We start from the raw sequence: 20,709 nt of genomic DNA on the forward strand, positions 1-20,709 counted from the left end.
TATTCATTCATAGGGGAACACAGAACAGACATGGCTCTATCTAATCTTATTCATTCACATTGGATTCACATTTAGTCAGATTTGTAATTGATAATGAACCAAACCACCAACACCCTTGGAGATGAATTGTATGTATAATACTGTTGCAGTTTTTGAGAAAAACCACGAAAAAGTAATGGCAACCACCATTCAGGTCCATTAGAATAGTTATTTCATAGCAGACCATTATCATTTCCTCTACTTAAAAGGGATAAGCTACCCAGCATTGCACCAGGCTCCCAGGGACACCATGGTGTCCAGGTTCAGAAACCCACCAATCAGGGTGAAAGGGGTGGAGTTACGGGCTCCACCAATCTGGAGCTAGGAGACCTCCAAGATTTCCCCCCTCCCCCTTGGAGGGTGAACAAAGGGATTTTAAAGAGATTGATTCTCTCTCTTGGTTCGTGGCTGGCATTACAGGCGGTCACGGTTTTTGCATGCTCTTGGTCTGGGCTCTTGGTCACAGGCAGTCACAGTTGTGCTGGCTCTTGGACATTGTGGACACTTTGCTCTTTGCCCTGTGAGAGGATTGTTGGCCTGGCACGAATGCTCCTCTCTTGGCCTGGGTCACTCTGCCCTGCTGACGATCGACACTTGGCCATTCCAGAACCTTCCATTTCTTTCTTTTCAGCCATTCCTTGGTGGATTTACTGGTATGTTTAGGGTCATTGTCATGTTGCAAGGTCCACCTTCGGTTGAGCTTCAACTTTCCGACAGATGGCCTCACATTATCCTCAAGCACCCTCTGGCACAATGAAGAATTCATAGTGGATTATATGATGGTGAGCTGCCCAGGCCCTGATGCAGCAAAGCTGCCCCAAACCATAATATTTCCACCACCATGCTTTACAGTTGGTATCAGGTTCTTGTGGTCAAATGCTGTCTTTGGTTTTCGCCAAACATGTCTTCTGGTACTGTGGCCAAATAGCTCTACCTTTGACTCATCTGTCCAGAGCACATTGCTCCAGAAGTGCTGGTCTTTGCCTCGGTGTTCATTGGCAAAGTTTAGTCTTGCCCTGATGTTCTTTCTGGACAGCAAAAGTTTCCTCCTGGCATACCTCCCATGTAGATCAAATTTGTGCAGCCTCTTTCTAATGGTAGACTCGTGCACTTTGACATCAACAGTGGCAAGAGCTACCTGTAGGTCCCGTGATGACATTCTGGGGTTCTTTGAGACTTCTTTCAGCATCTTGTGGTCTGCTCTCGGGCTGAACTTGCCGGGGCAGCCTGGCCTGAACAAGTTGGCAGTTGTTTGGAATCTCCTCTACTTGTAGATGATCTTCCGGACAGTCGAATGATTGATTTCAAATTGTTTGGAGATCTTTTTAAATCCCTTCCCAGACTCGTAGGCATCTACAACCTTCTTTCTGAAGACCTCAGAGAGCTCTTTTGATCTAGGCATGGTGACGCCGCACACTTCAACAACAAAGAGCAAACCAAACGAAATGTCTGAGGTTTAAATAAGACAGGTTTCTCCAAGATCCTCTCTAACGATGTTCTAATTATTTGCACCTGAGCTGGTGCACCTGATTCTAATTTTAGGTATTTGAAGTAGTGATAAATGTAGGGGTGTACTTACTTTTTCCACATGCGAAATTTGCATTTATGTTTATTTAAATTATACAATGGACTACAAAATGTAAATGTTTCATGATATTTGTTATATTATATCACCTTTATCTATCAATACTGTTGAAATGAAGATCAAATAGCTGTATGTTGAAATATGTTGAAAAAGTCAAAACTTTACATGGGATGTACTTACTTTTTCACGTGACTGTATATATTGTACTTGAGGGGCATGCTTACAGACTGCAAGCAGATACTCAGGTGCACCCTATGTGCATATATATATATATATATATATATATATATATATATATATATATATATATATATATATATATAATAAATATATATATATATAATAAATATAAGCTACATTTGTATGTGTATGTATGTGTATATATATACATACATGCTGTGAAGAGAAAAAAACGATCGAAGGCAATTATGTTAGTAACATATCGATATATATATATATATATATATATATTGTTGCGGATATGAGGATTGTATTTTTTTTATTGTGTTGTATTGTATACCAATTGTTGTGAATATTGCTATAGTCTGGACCCTCCTGCCTCCAGTGTTGTATAAAGGTCAAAGGGCGTTCCGGTAGTTAATTCCATAAAGCATACATTGAAGGACACTATAATACCCTTGTTCAGTAGCTTATATCCTTATTATGTGTGTTAGGGTAAGGCTGTGTCTCCCATTAATTTAAATACTCCATTGCACCAAGTGAAATAAGAGTAGATCCCCTTTCATTTCATTTCAATGGCCAACTGCATTTTGGGCAGTTTTCTTCAACCACCATTGGCCACGAGGCAAGGTTGGGGAAGAAAGGCGTGCCCGCCCGTCGTCATCAAGGGCGGAGCCAGAGGGTCGCGTGACCAACCAGGGCCGAGGTGAGCACACCGATGGGCGTGTCCTAAAGGCTGGCGGCTTGATCGCCGGAGGCGTTATAAGAGCGCGCGCAAGAGTGGTCAGGAGTTGCGTAAGGAGGTCCATGACGAGAGTTGCGGCGAAGAGATCACCGAGAAGAGAGTTGAGTAAGGGATCCCTGAAGAGAGCAGCTTGAGCCACCACGGCTGCATCAACAGCAGCTTGAGCCACCGCGGCTGCATCAATAGCAGCTTGAGCCACCGAAACTGCAGCCACAGCAGCTTGGGGCCTGGATGGACGTTTTGAGCAGGACCGAAAAGGAACGGCGGCTGCCAAACGCGCCGATCGAGCTACGGTATCCGTGGACCGGCCTCCCCCCTCCAAGCCATCCACCTCCGCCATTCCTATCATCATTCCCCATGTGAGTCGTCTTCGTTTGTTCTGTCCTGGGTATTTAATTAAGTTTGTATAAGCTAGTGTTGTTATTTGTGTTTGTTGCACTGTGTCTAAAATCTTCTGTAAATTATTTTCTTATCTTTCCTTCTTCCTTGGTTATTTTGAGCCTGTACATAGTAAATAAATTAGATTCGTATTTCCAACCTTTTTGTCTGCTTCTTCTTCACATCCGTGTCGCCTTAGTCTTTTCCCTATTGAATATCTGTGGCGCGATCCGGCCAACGTTCGGGAATCGGGTTAGTCGGGGTAACTGTACGACCGCGGGGCCATCCGCTCGGCAAACATAACATCTTATCCGCGGGCCGTAACAATTGGTGTCGGGAGCGGGAACGGACCCGAAGCGCGCTTAACGCGCTCAAAATTACGAGCTACTGAAATTTGTTTTGTTTTACAAAACCCGAATTTTGAAATCGCGCCATCGCTAGTCAAGGCGATCGGATGCCGGTGGGGGAACTAGAGGAGGGGTTAGGGGTAACCCAGGATCAGAGGGACGAAATAGAGGAGAGCAATGAGGAGGTGGTTGAGGAGGTTTCAGGCGCGCAAAAAGGCGCCTCGCACGAGCGCGCGGTAGCCGAGCCCTCTGTATCAGCGGGCTTTAACATGCAGCCGTTTGACATGCAGCAGTTCATGGCACGGTTCAGCGAATACATGGCAGAGTCGAAGTGCGACAACGAAAAAAGAGACAGGGAAATGAAAAAAAGGGAAAACAGAATGGGGGAGAGGCTAGAAGCCAAAATGGGAGAAATGAGGGACGAAGCGAGGGCTGATAGGGAGCGATTAGAGGGCCAAATGGGGGCAATGAGGGATGAAGTGAGGGGTACCGGTGAGGGGTTAGACAAGAAATTTGAGGGGTTAGACAATGGGATAGAAGGGGTGAAATATGGGTTAACGGGGGTGGAAAATAGAATGGCTGCCCAGGAGAATCAGATAGAGGGGGTGAAAAATGGGTTAAGGGGGCTAGAAGATAGAATGGAAGGCAAATTGCGGGAAATAGGGGAGCAATCCGCCCGAGAAATTAAACAAATGGGAGAGCAGATAGAGGAGGTGAAAATCGGGGTAGAAACCAAATTGGATGCTCAGAGGGATGAATTGGGACAGATGAGGGTGGCATCTACAAAAGAGAGGGAGGAGATGAAGGAGGAGATACGACGAGGTGTAAGCGAGGAGGTCTCGGGGGTACGCGAGGAGGTAAAGCGAGGTGAAAAGCGTATGGAGAAAGAGGTGAGGAATAATACGGCGAGGTTACAGGGGGGAATAGAAGACCTGACGGAGGAGGTGGAACAGCTGACGGTGGGACAGACGGAGTTAACGGAGCAGGTGCAAAAGAACACTGCGGTACTAGGAGGGTTAAAAGCGACACAAAGAGACATCAAGGACGACTTGATAGCGACGAAGAGGCAATGTCAGATGGTACGTGAGGGACTGACAACGAGGTTGGACGAGGTGACAGAAGTAATGGAGACGAAGGACCGGGAGGTGAGGATGCACATAGAGACGGTCAAGGTAGCCTTGGAGGACGAGATTGAGGAGACGCACCGGGAGATAAAAGAGGTGAAGCAAAAGTTAAAGGAGGTGGAAGAGGGGGTGAGTGAAATTAAGAAGAGACGGACAGAAACTAAGAGAGAAATACAGGAGGAGGTGATGGAATATGTACAAGGTCGGTGCTCAAATCGTTATGATGTGCTCGCTAACCAAATAAAGAGTTTGCAGGTGGCGAAGGTGGTGCGGAGACGAGGTGCCAAGGCAAGGTGAGTGGCGATATATTCGGAAATGCATATGATGTGAGGGGAGCTTCAGTCGGCTTGGGGGTTGATTTGGATACGGGTGTTCGTGAGAGGCCGTTGGTGAAAGGTGCGACAGGTACGGTGTGCGAAGGAGGAGGTGTGCGAGAATGTCCGACTGGGGTGTGTGAGGAAAAAGTGCGCGCCAAGGAGTGAGTGTGCTGTCGAGAGTGAGTCGGTCGTAGCGCGTGTGCGAGGGAGCACATGGAAGCGCGTAGTGAGGAGTGTTACAGAGGATGTAAAGAGAGAGTGTACACCTGTGGTGAGTGTTACGGAGGGAGTAACGAGAGAGTGTGCGCAAGAGGATGCGCGAGAAAGGTGTGTAACGGACAGGCGCATGAGGAAAGAGTGCGCTGTCAAAAGTAAGGAAGAATGCACACCTGTGGTGAGTGTTACGGAGGGAGTAACGAGAGAGTGTGCGCAAGAGGATGCGCGAGAAAGGTGTGTAACGGACGGGTGCATGAGTACAGAGTACGCTGTCGAGAGTAAGGGTGACTGCGCGACCGAGTGTGGAGGTAAGAGTAGTAAGAGTGACACGGAGCGTGAGTTGGTTGTGGCAGGTGAGAGAGGATGTACACCTGGAATGGAAGGATGCACACCTGGAATGGTAGAGCGTGTGTGGGAATGCACACTTGAGTTGGTAGTGAGGCACGTGGTTGGGTGTGCAAGTGAGAGCACACCTGTGATTGTCACAGAGGAGGTGACCGAGGAGGGGGCGCGAAGAGGTGTGTTGGGGAGGTGTGGGAACGACGAGTGTGTGCAAAGGTGTGCGGTGGTCAGGTGTGTGACCAAGTCTGTGAGCGAAAGAACGAGTACAATAACGAAGGACGCGGGGTGTACGGGCGGCGTTGGAGCACCGAGCTCGGTGAGGGTGAAAGGGGTAGCGTATGCGTGTGAGCATGCAGGTTAAGCATCGACGGTAACCGGGTTAGCGGTTAGAACGACATTTAGCCGAATCGGGCCCTCGGTGCGCGCCGAGCAGCTTCGCGTGCCGCGAGGACCAGCGGGGATCCGAACCACGGCGGTTTCGAAAGAACCGCCATACGCGATCCATGCTGGGCCTCGCTCGGAACGGCCGCGTCCGTGCTCCACTAGGCGGAGCGGGCAGCCCGATAGGAAGGGTCGTCATGGCGACCCCTTTTTGTTGAGGCGTTCCGGCAGGTCGAGATCGGGCCATTGGATGGCTCCGTGCCGAGGTGGTGCGTGGGATCTCGGCCCGGGTAAACCTCCTTCCCTGCACCGAGTGCCGGACGTATCCAGCCGCTGGCACCAAACAACCCGCATTCATTGCTCGGCTGTACGAAGCCGAGCTTTAGAAGTGAATTGGCGCACCGAGAGGCACTAGTGAGTAGACGTGATGACGAGGATAGTGGTTTGGACCCGAAATTGCACAGCAAAATTTGATGATTGGCAAAGCATTGGCAGACTAAGGATTGCCAGATAATGGGTAGTGATTGGCAAATTTTTGATTTGTTGAATTTGGACGAGCAAAATTGGTAGTGGAAGATGCCCGATGTGGTGGGATGGCAACTCTGTCATCCCTCACAGCGGGGGCAAAGGAGCACTAGACTTATGGGGTTTATGGCAGTGAAAACTAGCCTGGGAGGGTTAGGATATAATGTGTAGGGACCTAGCGATGATCTTAGGTAACGTTAAGATTAGGTAGTGACAATGATACCGGTAGTGGGGACGCAGGTAGATTAGAGTGGATGATAATGACGTGGTATGTGCTTAGTTTAAAGGGAAGACGGGGAGCACGAAGTTAGCAGGGCAACAGGTAGATTAGATGATGCCGTGTGAGTGTTGGAGGTGTATTCAGAAGTGTATTGTGAAAAGTGTGTGAAGAACAGGTGTGATTGCACAGGTGTGCAACTGAACAGGTGTATGGAGCAGTGTTCGAGTGAGTGATGGTGATGGGTGTTGTGTTGACCAAATGGTCCAGGAAGGAAGGAGGGTGCAGTTGGCACCAGGTGTGATTGCACAGGTGTGCAACAACAGGTATGAGGAACAGGTGTATGGAATAAATGGTTGTATGGAATATATGGAGTATTGGAATGGATGGTCGTGGAGTGAGTATGGTGGAAACTATGGAGTGGAGTGGATGGTGCGAAGGTGTGAATGGGGGAAGGATGGACCCCCATCACGAATACCCGGGGAGGGTAGTGTAAGTGTTAGGTAGAGGGTATAGGTAAATTGTGGTTGGATATTGGCATCTGTGGTGCGGGTGAAAGAATGGTGTTTGGATGGGTGCATTAGTGTTGTGGAAATGGCTGGGCGTGTAGCCTGTTAGTGTGTGTAGTTGGTTTGGGCACTCCACCACTGTGAGGATGTCGGCCAGGTGAGGCCACAGGTGGGCTCTGGGAGCCGGTAGAGTTGTTGTGGATGGGGCCCGAGGATCCGGAGGACGGACCCGGGTAGCCCAGTGCCAGAGGGCACCGAGGGGTGACAGAGCCAGGAGGGGCCTTCCCCAGTCAGATAGGTTAGGGTGAGGAGCTAGGTAAGCTCGGGTGGCAACTACAGTGGGGGAGGTGTGCAGGTGGGTAGACCTGCTGGGAGAGCTACACGCCCCAGTCCTGAAATTGTGCAAGGGCACAGGGAGTTTAATCGGGGGAGTGAGACCCCAAATTGAGAAGCACCACAGTTTGGTCAATGGGAATTGGTTTTTAGAACCCATAGTGTAAGTTGGCCAATGGATTGGCAGGGAAAGACCCCGGGTAGTGTAAAGTGTGTTAAAGTCATTTAGAGAGTAGTTAGGATTGAAGTCTCCTCGCACCATCTGAATCCACTCACCTGAGATGACGTACCTCCACACCATGCCAGGTTTTTGTTATTATTTTGTGCAGATGTTTGGAATGTGAGATGCATCATGACGTGGGTGTGACATTGTGCTTGATGTTCCATCTCTTCCTCCTTATGAGGATTGATGATGAATTGGTGATGGCAAATTTTGGTTAGAGGGATTGTGGTGACGAATTTGGAATAGAAGAAATATGGGGAAGACGTAACAGTAGTGACGAATTTCTAAATGTGTAGATTTTATAAATATGGGGTAAGGGCAAGGGTAGTGTAGGTGACAAGGGGGGTGACGTACGGTAGGGACGAGCTTTTCTCACTTCACTCTCCGTACGCACTTCGCCTTGCATTGCCTTGTTTGATGTGTACCCTTGTGACCTTACCCCTCGCTCATCTGTCTCTCCCCCCCATTGTCTTCCACATGAGGACCTGTGCGCCACTGGGCGCCGAGGGGAGCGTGCGTGAGTCCGCCATTGTGCGCCCGGAACTCCCAGAACCAGCTGTCTGCATCGATGCACCACATTATGGACCACATGTCTGTGGCTGAGCACCACTTATGGACCCCATGGGTTGGGGCATGGCCCCTCTGCTGGAACCGGCCATGAAGGCCCGAAATCTTGCTGGCGGACCTTGATCACAGGGCACCGATGCCCCACAGGTGAACGACACTAGTCGGCCCTGTGGGCCATAAATAAAATAAATAAAAATGGACATGTTGGGTGCATTTTAATAGTGCAAAAAGGCCACCAGCAAAGGAAGATGACAACACCAGGAAAATAATAATAGCCAGCAGAGGGAGCCGAAGAGCAAGAGACCACCTGCAGGGATAGGGGTTGTTGTTTTTATTTTTATTCAGTGAACAATGATGACTGTGCACCGATTGGTGCTTGAGGGTGTGTTTTGGGTGCTTTCATGGTGCGTCGATGCAGAGCAGACTCTTCCCCCCCCCCCCCCCCCGGAAAGAACAATCACAGGTCCTGTGTTGCGTTTTGTAAATAAAAGTAGCGTCATTGTAAATAATGCTCCCCACCGTCACTGTATAGTTTGAAGACCATTCCGCAATTCGGTTAGCTGTGTGCGTGAGTCTGTTAGGTAGGGTGCAATGGAGCAGCGGGACATATTTATTTATGTTTTAAAACTGTCGCACTCAGGGTCAGGTTAAAAGTAGAGGGAACTACACCTACGTGTCACACTAAATTAAAGTTATAGGCCCGGGACGTGCCTAAGAGGAGGAGGGTGCAGTGTTGCGGATATGAGGATTGTATTTTTTTTATTGTGTTGTATTGTAGACCAATTGTTGTGAATATTGCTATAGTCTGGACCCTCCTGCCTCCAGTGTTGTATAAAGGTCAAAGGGCGTTCCGGTAGTTAATTCCATAAAGCATACATTGAAGGACACTATAATACCCTTGTTCAGTAGCTTATATCCTTATTATGTGTGTTAGGGTAAGGCTGTGTCTCCCATTAATTTAAATACTCCATTGCACCAAGTGAAATAAGAGTAGATCCCCTTTCATTTCATTTCAATGGCCAACTGCATTTTGGGCGGTTTTCTTCAACCACCATTGGCCACGAGGCAAGGTTGGGGAAGAAAGGCGTGCCTGCCCGTCGTCATCAAGGGCGGAGCCAGAGGGTCGCGCGACCAACCAGGGCCGAGGTGAGCACACCGATGGGCGTGTCCTAAAGGCCGGCGGCTTGATCGCCGGAGGCGTTATAAAAGCGCGCGCAAGAGTGGTCAGGAGTTGCGTAAGGAGGTCCATGACAAGAGTTGCGGCGAAGAGATCACCGAGAAGAGAGTTGAGTAAGGGATCCCTGAAGAGAGAAGCTTGAGCCACCGCGGCTGCATCAACAGCAGCTTGAGCCACCGCGGCTGCATCAACAGCAGCTTGAGCCACCGAAACTGCAGCCACAGCAGCTTGGGGCCTGGACGGACGTTTTGAGCAGGACCGAAAAGGAACGGCGGCTGCCAAACGCGCCGATCGAGCTGCGGTATCCGTGGACCGGCCTCCCCCCTCCAAGCCATCCACCTCCGCCATTCCTATCATCATTCCCCGTGTGGGTCGTCTTCGTTTGTTCTGTCCTGGGTATTTAATTAAGTTTGTATAAGCTAGGTTGCACTGTGTCTAAAATCTTCTGTAAATTATTTTCTTATCTTTCCTTCTTCCTTGGTTATTTTGAGCCTGTACATAGTAAATAAATTAGATTCGTATTTCCAACCTTTTTGTCTGCTTCTTCTTCACATCCGTGTCGCCTTAGTCTTTTCCCTATTGAATATCTGTGGCGCGATCCGGCCAACGTTCGGGAATCGGGTTAGTCGGGGTAACTGTACGACCGCGGGGCCATCCGCTCGGCAAACATAACATCTTATCCGCGGGCCGTAACAATATATATATATATATCGATATCGATATGTTACTAACATAATTGCCTTCGATCGTTTTTTGCCAAAAAAATGTTTTTTCACTCTTACCTAACTATACCCAACATCTCCAGAAAATTTCATGACGATCAAACTAATTTTCGATCCAAATAACGCGATTTTTATTTTTGGAAAAATTGCCTTATGCACAAAAGTATTCTCAAAATCGGCGAAGGCAATTTGACAAATTGCCTCATGTACAAAAGTAGTCTCGAAATCGGCGTAGGCAATTATGTTAGTATAATTGCCTTCGATAGTTTTTTGGGAAAAAAAATTTTTTCACTATTACCTAACTATACCCAACATCTCCAGAATATTTCATGACGATCAAACTAATTTTCGATCCAAACAACGCCATTTTTATTTTTGGAAAAACTGCCTTATGCACAAAAGTATTCTCAAAATCGGCGAAGGCAATTATGTTAGTAATGTATCAATATATATATATATATTTATATGACAAAGTGGCTTATAATCGACAACCGGTAATCGACAGTATCCATAATATTAATAACCAGGGTAAGTCAAAATGTCTTTCAACTTTTGATTTTCCCCCATTGTACACAAACATTCCACATGACAAGCTAGTAACCGTATTGGACAGAGCAATAGATAAAGCATTTGCAGGAGGTAATAAAGTATACATTAAGGTATATCAAAAAAGAGCACACTGGTGTGTTAAGGATAATCAATATTCATGCAGCTTTTCAAAAAGTAATTTCAAAGAAAGTATTCGATTTCTCCTAAACAACAGTTTCTTTACATTTGGCAACAAGATATACCCTGTGTATCTTTACTCAAGAACTAGGAGGCATCCTTGTGGTACTCAAGTCTTTCAGACTGAGATTAAAGCTCTATGGTCACAAATAAACAATTTGCAGTGTGTTGTCATGATGAGCCCATAACAAGGGCGAAATCTAGGTCGACATCTCTGCCTTTGTCTATTTGTGACCAGTGTGATCACAGTGTCATGTCTTAGGGTTAGTGTGCTTCCTGAGTCAAATTTAATATTCCTGACTGAAAACCTCCTAATTGTTGATGAGCAGGGTAGAGACAATGTGTCAGCATGGCAGGCGACACTTGTTGCTCAAGGGTTGTGCAGCAATTGCTGGGGTGAGACTCAATCTGTGCCTTGCCTCCCAAGCAAGTTAGGGGTCGAAGAAGAAGCGGTCGAATTGGGAAGAAAGGAAGAACAAGGGGAAATACAAGGGGAAAGGTGACCCTCTGGTGTGTGGCTCGTATCGAGCGATAAAGTTATTGGAGCATGGAATGAAGGTATTGGAAAGGGTGTTGGAGAGGAGGATAAGGAAGAAAGTGAAGATTGACGAAATGCAGTTTGGATTTATGCCAGGAAGAGGAACGACAGACATGCTTTTTATTGTGAGGCAGTTGCAGGAGAAGTATATGGAGAAGAGGAAGAAGTTGTTTCTTGGGTTTGTTGATCTGGAGAAAGCATTCGATAGGGTTCCACGTGAAGTAGTGACATGGGCATTGAGGAAGTTCGGAGTGGAGGAATGGTTGATCAGAGTCGCGATGGCAATGTACAAAAGAGCGCGCACAGCTGTAAGGACGAAGGACGGGAACAGTGGTGAGTTTGAGGTGAAGGTGGGAGTGCATCAGGGGCGGTACTAAGTCCACTACTATTTGTAGCTGTGATGGAGGTGCTGGCTCAGAACGTAAAGGAGGGTTTACCGTGGGAGTTGTTGTATGCAGATGATCTGGTGTTGATTGCAGAAAGTTTGGATGGACTGAAGGAGAAGATGAACAAGTGGAAGGAATGTATGGAGACAAAAGGTCTGAAGGTGAATATCGGAAAAACGAAGCTGATGGCAAGTGGTAAAGCATGTGGTGAGGTGGAAAGAACTGGGAAGTGGCCGTGTGCTGTGTGCAGGAAGGGTGTCGGAGTGAATTCCATTCAATGTACAATGTGCGCTGAGTGGGTTCATCAAAAATGTAGTGGTTTGAGAGGGTCATTAACCAGTGTGGCAGCTACATTCAAGTGTAAGGTGTGCACAGAGGGAGATGCAGATGGAGGAAATGTTGAGTTGGATCTTGGAGATGGCGTGAAGCTGGAAGGTGTGAAAACATTTTGTTACCTAGGAGACATGCTGAATGGAGAAGGTGGATCAGACTCGGCAATGGTTGCTTGAGTGAGATGTGCATGGAAGAAGTTTCGGGAACTGAGTGGCGTGCTGACAAGGAGGGGAGTGTCATTGAAGCTGAAGGGAATGGTGTATGCTGCATGTGTGAGAAGTGTTATGATTTATGGGAGCGAGACATGGGTAATGAACGTAGAGCAGCAACGAAGGCTGGAAAGGGTGGAAATGCAAATGGTTCGGTGGATGTGTGGAGTATCGTTGAGAGAGAGGAAGACAAATGATGAATTGTGAAAGATGATGGGAATAGAGCCTGTGATGGATGCTGTGAAGAGAAACAGGTTGAGATGGTTTGGTCATGTGTTGAGGAAGGATGAAAGTGACTGGTTGAGAAGAGTAATGGAAATGAATGTAGAAGGAAGTAGAGGATGGGGAAGACTGAGAAAGACTTGGCTAAAGATGGTCGAAGAAGAAATGCGGGGAAGGGGGTTAACAAGGGGAGATGCAGAAAATAGGGCAAAATGGAAAACATTGTCATGGGGACCGCAAGGCTAACCCCCGCTCTTGCAGGGAAAATGGCCTTAAAATGCCTGTTGTGTTGTGTTGTATATATATATATATATATATATATATATATATATATATATATATATATATATATATATATATATATATATATATATATATATATATATATATATATATATATGTCTGTCTGTGTGAATAAGAGAGACAGAATTGTGAGGAACATAAATAAAAAATACGAGATGTGTATGTGTGTGAGGGGATGTAGGACCTCGGTCACCCACACTCCTGGACAATTTCCCATCTCTACATAGACAACATACTTTATATTTTGAATTCCCATTCAGTTGTACACAGCTATATATTAATGTACACAAGATGATGCTACAGTTTTTTAAATTAGCATAACTAATTAATGTGCAACTTTTTGCACTGATGAGTTATGAATTCTTTTAAAGTGATTTTTCAACTAAATATATGCAAAATTTCAGCTAGATACCAGAGGTGGGTCACAAAAGTAAAAAACTAGACACATTTTGCTTGTTTGGCCCACAATCTATAGCTCTACAGAGGTCAGACTGTAAATGTAAATGTGCAATGTTTTGAAATATACACTGTAACATTTGTTTGCCATTGTACACCATCTGTAAATGATAAAGGACTTCCTACTTTTTACTGCACATCGTTGGTAAGTGACACAAATCCAAACACTTCCCGAATCATACCGCCATACAACCGAGAAACACCAGCGCCCACAGGATCACATGATGCCCCATTGTGTTGGGTCACGTTACTCACTATGAGCAGAGCGAGGCTGCAAAGGCCGACTTTTATCTGAGGATATTTTCGTTTCCGAAAAATTTCCAACGGATTTGTGGTCTCCCCCACCCCCGCAATATTGGCGTGAGTTGCAGCAGTATGGGAAAATTGCAGCTTTCTACCCCATCTAGAAGGTATTAAACATTCATATCAGTGAGATGAGTGAATCAATGGTTAGAAACAGCTTTATATATTAGATATAATACATGTGGGTGGTCAGAGAAAAACGGAAAAAAAACCACCGTTTAGAGGCCATTTTTCCCCGCAAAGCGGGGGTCAGAGAAAAACGGAAAGTAGGGGAGAAATGTAAAACAGGGAAGAAAGAGGAGAAGCGGTGGGGATGGAGGCGAAAACAATGGGGTGGATAGGTCAAACATCGTGGATACTCTTCCATTTTTACATGCATAATATGTACATTGCCAAGACAGTTTTAATTTGAAATTAGATGTGATTCACACAGTCAATAATACATTTCTTTATTAAGATGGAAGGATTGAGGCAGCCATATAATTTTATCTGTGTGTCACTCTTTCCTGCCATGACCCTCACAGTGTGTCTGGAGGAGAACTGTTTGACTTTTTGGCTCAAAAGGAGTCCCTAAATGAACAAGAGGCTACAGGATTCCTGAAACAAATCCTTGAGGGAGTTGTGTATCTACATTCCTGCAGTATTGTGCACCTAGACCTCAAGGTGAGTTACAAAATCTTTCAAACCATTCACACAGCTGCCAAGTGTACAAGCACTAATTTTGGGGGATGTGTGAAAGTCAAATATACATGAGAGCAGGAATGATGGGTGAGGCAAAACTAACCACTCCAATGACTGGAACAGATTGTTAACATTCCATTTTACTTGCAAAACTCATTCGAAAGAGCTGGACAATTTTTGTGCTCTACAAACCTCAGATTTTGAACATTCGCTACAATCTAGTTTAGTACTCTCAATTTACTAGTACACAGTATTGAAGCTCCAGTTTACAAAATTCCAATGTTTTAATTGAATAATGTGCAGCAGCTTGATGTGTTCAACAAACTCATCGAGTGGCTCACACGTTCAAGTATTCAGCAAACTCATCCAAAAATAAAAGGTAATGGACGAGTGGCTCACGTTCACTATGTATACATATGTACATGTATGTACAGTATATATACATATACATATTGTCAGACCCCGACATTCGTGGGGGATACATTCCTGGAAAATGCCGCGAATGTCGAATCTGCGAATATGGGGGCATTCTTTCAATGGGAAAAGGGGGGATAGGTTCCCGGAGGTTCCTGGTTCAGGAAAAAAGATGTGAATGCCGAAGCCACGAATGTCAACACCGTGAATGTCGGGGCCTTGTTTCAATGGAAAAAGCAGGAATAGGTTCCTGGCAGTTCCTGATTCATAGGGGTAATTTCTAAAAGTTTGAAAAACTTTCCACCGTGAACGCGCATGATTACAGTTTCATTAAAAAAATGCTTATAAATAAAAATAACCCGACAAAACCACATACAGCTTCCGATGAGTATTAAAGGAATGCGATTACACTTTATTAAAAGTGCTTAACCAACCACACCATAAAGGTAAAAATAAATAACAACAACAACAGCAAGTATCGTTTCAATTTTTTATTTACACAAACACATGCAACTTTCCAATGATTATTATGATGAAGAATTAAAATCCAGTGAACTCGATGAACTCCTCTGTCGATGATGCAGGTCAGGGTGCTGATGAGTCATGCATCGAAAAGAATGTAGGTGAGGGCGCAGAAGAAATCGCAAGTGAGGTCGCTGATGAGTCGTGCACTGAGGGGGAACCAAAAGAAGTAGAAGATGGTGCTGGTGCTCTTGAGGTGGAGGCAACAGGGCAAAAAAATATGCGTGATGGAGAGCTGCCTGGCAGATTGCCGCAGGCTTTGATGTACAGTACCTTCAGAAAGTATTCACACCTTGATTTTTTTTTCCACATTGTATTGGGTTACAGCCTGATTTTAAAATGGATTAAATTGAGATTTTTTTTGTCATTGATCTACACATAATACCCCATAATGTCAAAGTATAAAAAAAAATTGGAATTCTTTACTCAATAATTAAAAAAGAAATATAGAAATATCTAATTTACATAAGAATTCAACCCCCTGAATCAATAATTATTCGAAGCGCCTTTGACAGCGATTACAGCTTGGAGTCTACTTGGGTCTGTCTGTATCAGCTTTCCACATCTGGATTTGGGAGTTTCTCCCATTCCTCCTTGTAGATTTGCTCAAGATCTGTCTGTCCATTTGTATGAGGAGCGTCTGTCAACTCCAAGTCTCTCCACAGATTCTCAATGTGATTCAAGTCTGGGCTTTGGCTGGGCCACTCAATGACTTTCATGTTTTTGTTCTGAAGTCATTCCAGTGTTGATTTGGCGCTATGCTTAGGGTCATTGTCCTGTTAGAATGTAAATCTTCACCACAATCTAAGGTGTTTTGCATTCTGAAGCTGGTTCTCCTCAAGGATTTGCCTGTATTTGGCTCCATTTATTGTTCCTTCTGTCTTTACAAGTCTCCCAGTCCCTGCCGCTGAAAAGCATCCCCATAGCATGATGCTGCTACCCCCATGCTTCATGGTGGGGAGTGTGTTAGATGGGTGATGAGCTGTGCTTGTTTTCCGCTAGATGGAGCGCTTTGCATTCAAGCCAAAAAGTTCAATTTTTATCTGATCAGACCACAGAATATGTTGCTTCATGCTCGCGTGCCGTTTTGCAAACTCCAGGCATGCTGTCATGTGCCTTTTTCTCAAGAGTGCCTTCTGTCTGGCCACTCTCCCATAAAACATAGAAATGTGAAGTGCTGCATAGACCGTTGTCCTTCTGGCAGGTTCTCCCATCTCAACCAAGGAACTCTGTAGTTCTGTCAGAGTGGTCATTGGGTTCTTGGTCTCCAGGCTGACAAAGGTCCTTCTTGCCCGGATGCTCAGTTTAGTCGGATGGCCAGATCTAGGAAGAGTCTGGGTAGTTTCATTTTCTTTCCAATTCCGAATGGTGGAGCTCACTGTGCTCTTCAGAACTTTCAACACTAGGAATTTTTTTATACCCTTCTCCAGATCGATGCCTCCTCATAATTATATCTCATAGTTCTATGGACTATTCCTTGGACTTCACGGTAGATTTTCTGCTCTGACATGCACTGTCACCTTTGGGAGCCTATATAGAAAGGTGTGTTTCTTTCTAAATCATGTCCAATCAATTGAATTGGCCACATGTGGACTCCAAATAAGTAGTGGAGACATCTTAAGGATGGTCAAAGGAAATTGGATACACCTGAGCTCAATTTGGAGTGTCATAGCAAAGGGGTTGAATACTTATTGACTCGAGACATTTCAGCTTTTCATTTGTAATTAATTTGTAGTATTTTCTTTAAAAAAAAAAAAATCTCCAGTTTGACATTACGTGGTATTGTGTATAGATCAGTGACAAAAAATTCATTCATTTTAAATTCAGGCTATAACACAACAAAATGTGAAACGTCAAGGGTGTGAATACTTTCTGAAGGTAATGTATGTACAGTAAAACCTTGATTTAACGGACTAATAGGGGAAAGGGAGTCTGTTAAATTGAATGGTTATTTTTGAATGGTAATAAACGCCCTACTGTGCATAACATACATGAAACAGTACATGCATGTCATAAAACATTCAAATAAGAAATAAACAGAAGAAAACAAGCATGAAATTAGTATATACATTACAGTGATTTACTGTACTCACCATTTGTGGTTGAGTGAAGAGGATTTTGCTATGATTGATAGTCGTGGTGACTCACAATACTTTTATTCTCAGTCAGAGCTAAGAGGCCGAGGAGCAGGTGAATGCTCTCATGACCTCTTCGGAGAAGGTTGGGGTGAAGTGAAGATGAATTAGCACCGTTTTGGGTGTTTTACTGAACATACATCTATATAGCTGAATATGTGATCACTGATGTTGAAGGTGAATCTGCACTGAAAACAATGGTTTATATTGGTGATATAAATGTGCATCAAACAGCAGGAAATGTGCTGAGTGTTTGTAAAGTGAGCAAAAATGCAGCATTCTGCTGATGTGTGTGTGTGTGTGTGTGTGTGTGTGTGTGTGTGTGTGTGTGTGTGTGTGTGTGTGTGTGTGTGTGTGTGTGTGTGTGTGTGTGTGTGTGTGTGAGATGCGGTGTTTTTGTGGGGTGGTGTATGTCTGTGTGTATGTATGTGTGTATGTGAATGTGTGTGTGAATGTGTGATGGGGTGTTTGCAGGGGGTGTGTGTGTGTGTATGTGTATGTGCCTGTGTGTGTGAATGTGTGATGGGGTGTTTGCAGGGTGTGTGTGTGTGTGTGTGTGTGTGTGTGTGTGTGTGTGTGTGTGTGTGTGTGTGTGTGTGTGTGTGAGATGCGGTGTTTGTGGGGTGGTGTACGTCTGTGTGTATGTGTGTGTGAGAGTGAGATACTTACGTGCATTTGTGCTGCTTCAAGCCAGAAAACATCATGCTGCTGCACAGGAGTAATCCACAGCCCCAAATAAAGCTCATTGACTTTGGTTTGGCAAGAAGACTGACAGACATAGTCGAATTCAAAAGCATCTGTGGAACAGCCGAGTTTGTGGGTGAGTTTTACCTTTGGTAGCATCTATTGTTTGTATATGTGTTTCAAAATATTTTTTTGATGATTATTATCATTCCTTCAACTGTGTAATATTTGCATTCTATTCATTGATCATAATGTTTAGTTTTGATGGTGCCGTTTCGTTTTGACATATAGCACATCAGAAAGAATCGTATTTCTCTCTGTCTCTCTGTCTCTTTCTCTCTTTATCTCCCTCTCTCCCGCCATCTTTGTATAATATGTATTTGTGCAGTTTGGGTTATTCCAATGATATTCATACTTTAGGGTAATAGCCCGGTGCTGGCATAACGGTTAAGGTGGCTGGCTTGAGATCTTAGCGTCCTGAGTTCCAGTCCCTGTCATGCCGTTGAATTAACACCTTTTGGGTTGACTCAGCCTGCCATCCTTCCGAGGTCGGCAAAATGAGTACCAGATGATTGGTTATAGAGAGGCATTGCATCAGCGGCAACCGCGCCCACAGAAAATGATGCAACCAGCAGCCACAGGCTGCATACAAAATGATGATGATAAGTCAAAATCCTCCATACGACTGAAACTCTCTTTCAGGAATATTGTGCCAAATATCCTGTAGAACATTCCACAGTTATGCAAGGTTAGTTGGATTCCTCTTGTTCTTCTCTGTTACCGATTAATCCCATTGGCGTCGATGGGACCCATTTTTGGACACTGGTGTGGCCCTGCTAACACTTGGAACACAACAGCTGTAACTTCATTCTCCAAATACTGTTTTACTCCATTTCCCTTCGACACCGAAGGTGGATGGAGGTTATTTTTTCACCCCTGTCTGTGTTTTTGTTTGTTTGTCTGTCTGTTTGTTTGTCTGTGAACAAGATATCTCAAAACGTTGTTGACTGATTTGGACGAAACTTCGTGGACAGATTGGGTATTTGACAAGACCGAATCAATTTGATTTTGGTGAAGATCTGAATATGGATTCGGATACGATAGTTATTTAAGTTTTTAAGTGATTCTTCACCACTGAGAGATCAGACAAAAAGGGACATATAACAACATGATATTAAAAAAAGTTGTGGATGAGTTATGACTAAACTTGGGAGATTAGTTAGTGAGGTAACAAGAACAAGCCGGAAAGATTTTGGTTCAGGTCCGAATCCAGATCCGGCCTATCAGTGGATACAAAACAAACTGTTCAGCCTGGCAGAGGTACTGTATGTGCTCTACCGAGTGCTGTTCTCGTTGAAATGTGTTTTATATCATTATCTTGTTGGAAAATGAATCCTCGTCCGATTAAGCGATTTTGACGAAGAACTGTATGGTGCTGCAGTATCTGCTTGTACTTCTCTTTTGTTCACATCTCCTTGATTTTAACAAGTCTTCCAACACCAAAATCTGGGATACGTCCTCAACCAGTCACAGAGACTGTGTTGCAACAAAGCATTGGATGTCGTAACGTTATCCAGGTTTTGTTGTACGAATTGCCATTTTTTAGATTTAAAAAGGTATATGTATATGTATATATGTATATGTATATATATATATATATGTATATGAATATATATGTATATGAATATATATATATATATATACATATATATATATATATATATATATATATATATATATATATATATATATATATATATATATATATATTGTTACGGGGTCGCGGACAAGATGTTATTTTGACTGAGCGGTGGTGTATTACCGCGACCTAACAGTTCCCCCGATTCTTCTCCAACTCACCCGATTCACCCCAAACTTTGGCTGGATCGCGCCACCGCTATTCAATCGGGAAAACTCTAAAGCGACCGAATACAAAGAGGAAAAAGGAATAAGACGAGAAGACGTACAGAAGAGTAATTGGATTTATTATTTACACATATAATCAAGAAGGAGCAGTCACGATTATGTACAGGGACATGAGACGCAGGTGACACAGTGAATTCCTTATACAAGCTTAATTACCTACCCAGGACAGAACAAACAAAGACGACTCACACGGGGAATTGCAGAGTGGATTGGCTGGAAGGAGGTGTGTGGCTGGAGGGGGAGGACGGCACGGAGCTGGCTGGAGCTTGATCCCGCACGGGACGTCGGGCTGGACCTCGACGGCCGCTGATGCCACCGATCCTGTCGTGTGCGCGGGATCACGCGTCGGATCACGGGTCGGATCACGGTTCGGATCACGGTCGGAGCCGACGCGCTGGTGGGGGGTCTGGTGTGACGGGTTCTCTCCTCTCTCTTTTGTTTGTCCAACCACTCTTTCTCCAACGCAACCACTGAACGCAACCACTGACCACCCCTGACGACCAACTCAGCTCTTGTCATGGACCTCTCTACGCGCTCTTGCTCTGACGACCCAGCTCTTTCCTTTGTACTCGTCTCTCCTCTGTAAAAGCTCATCTCTCTTGGGGGCGTCTCTCATGGGTTATATATAGCCCCACCCTTGAACCTTTGCGAACCTCCCCGATCGCTCTTCCTCCGCCCTCTCAAACCAAACCCCCCATGCTCGGTTGGTTGTTCGGGGCTGGCTCACTCCTCCCCTCTATGACGAGGTGGAGACACGCCTTTCTTCCCCAACCCTGCCTCGTGGCCAATGGTGGTTGAAGAAAACCGCCCAAAATGCAGTTGGCAATTGGAAGGGAGGTTTTGGGAATGGGAATGGAAGTTTTGGGAGTGGGAATGAAGTTTTGGGAGTGGGAATGAAGTTTTGGGAGTGGGAATGAAGGGAATCTATCTCTTTCACTGGTGCA

The 20,709-nt window shown here is 45.0% G+C and overlaps 1 protein-coding gene across 1 annotated transcript in view; it reads left to right on the forward strand.

The window, feature by feature from the left end:
- Positions 1 to 20,709, forward strand: part of LOC137421109 (death-associated protein kinase 2-like) — a 150,800-nt gene that overhangs the window by 85,463 nt on the left and 44,628 nt on the right. Inside the window, exons 4-5 of the mRNA XM_068106835.2 lie at positions 13,928 to 14,066; positions 17,846 to 17,975. Coding sequence (XP_067962936.2) covers positions 13,928 to 14,066; positions 17,846 to 17,975 — 269 coding nt within the window. The remainder of the gene's footprint in view (positions 1 to 13,927; positions 14,067 to 17,845; positions 17,976 to 20,709) is intronic.

The sequence above is a fragment of the Myxine glutinosa genome, chromosome 2, assembly GCF_964187855.1.
Source record: "Myxine glutinosa chromosome 2, kmMyxGlut1.1, whole genome shotgun sequence".
NCBI lineage: Eukaryota > Metazoa > Chordata > Myxini > Myxiniformes > Myxinidae > Myxine > Myxine glutinosa.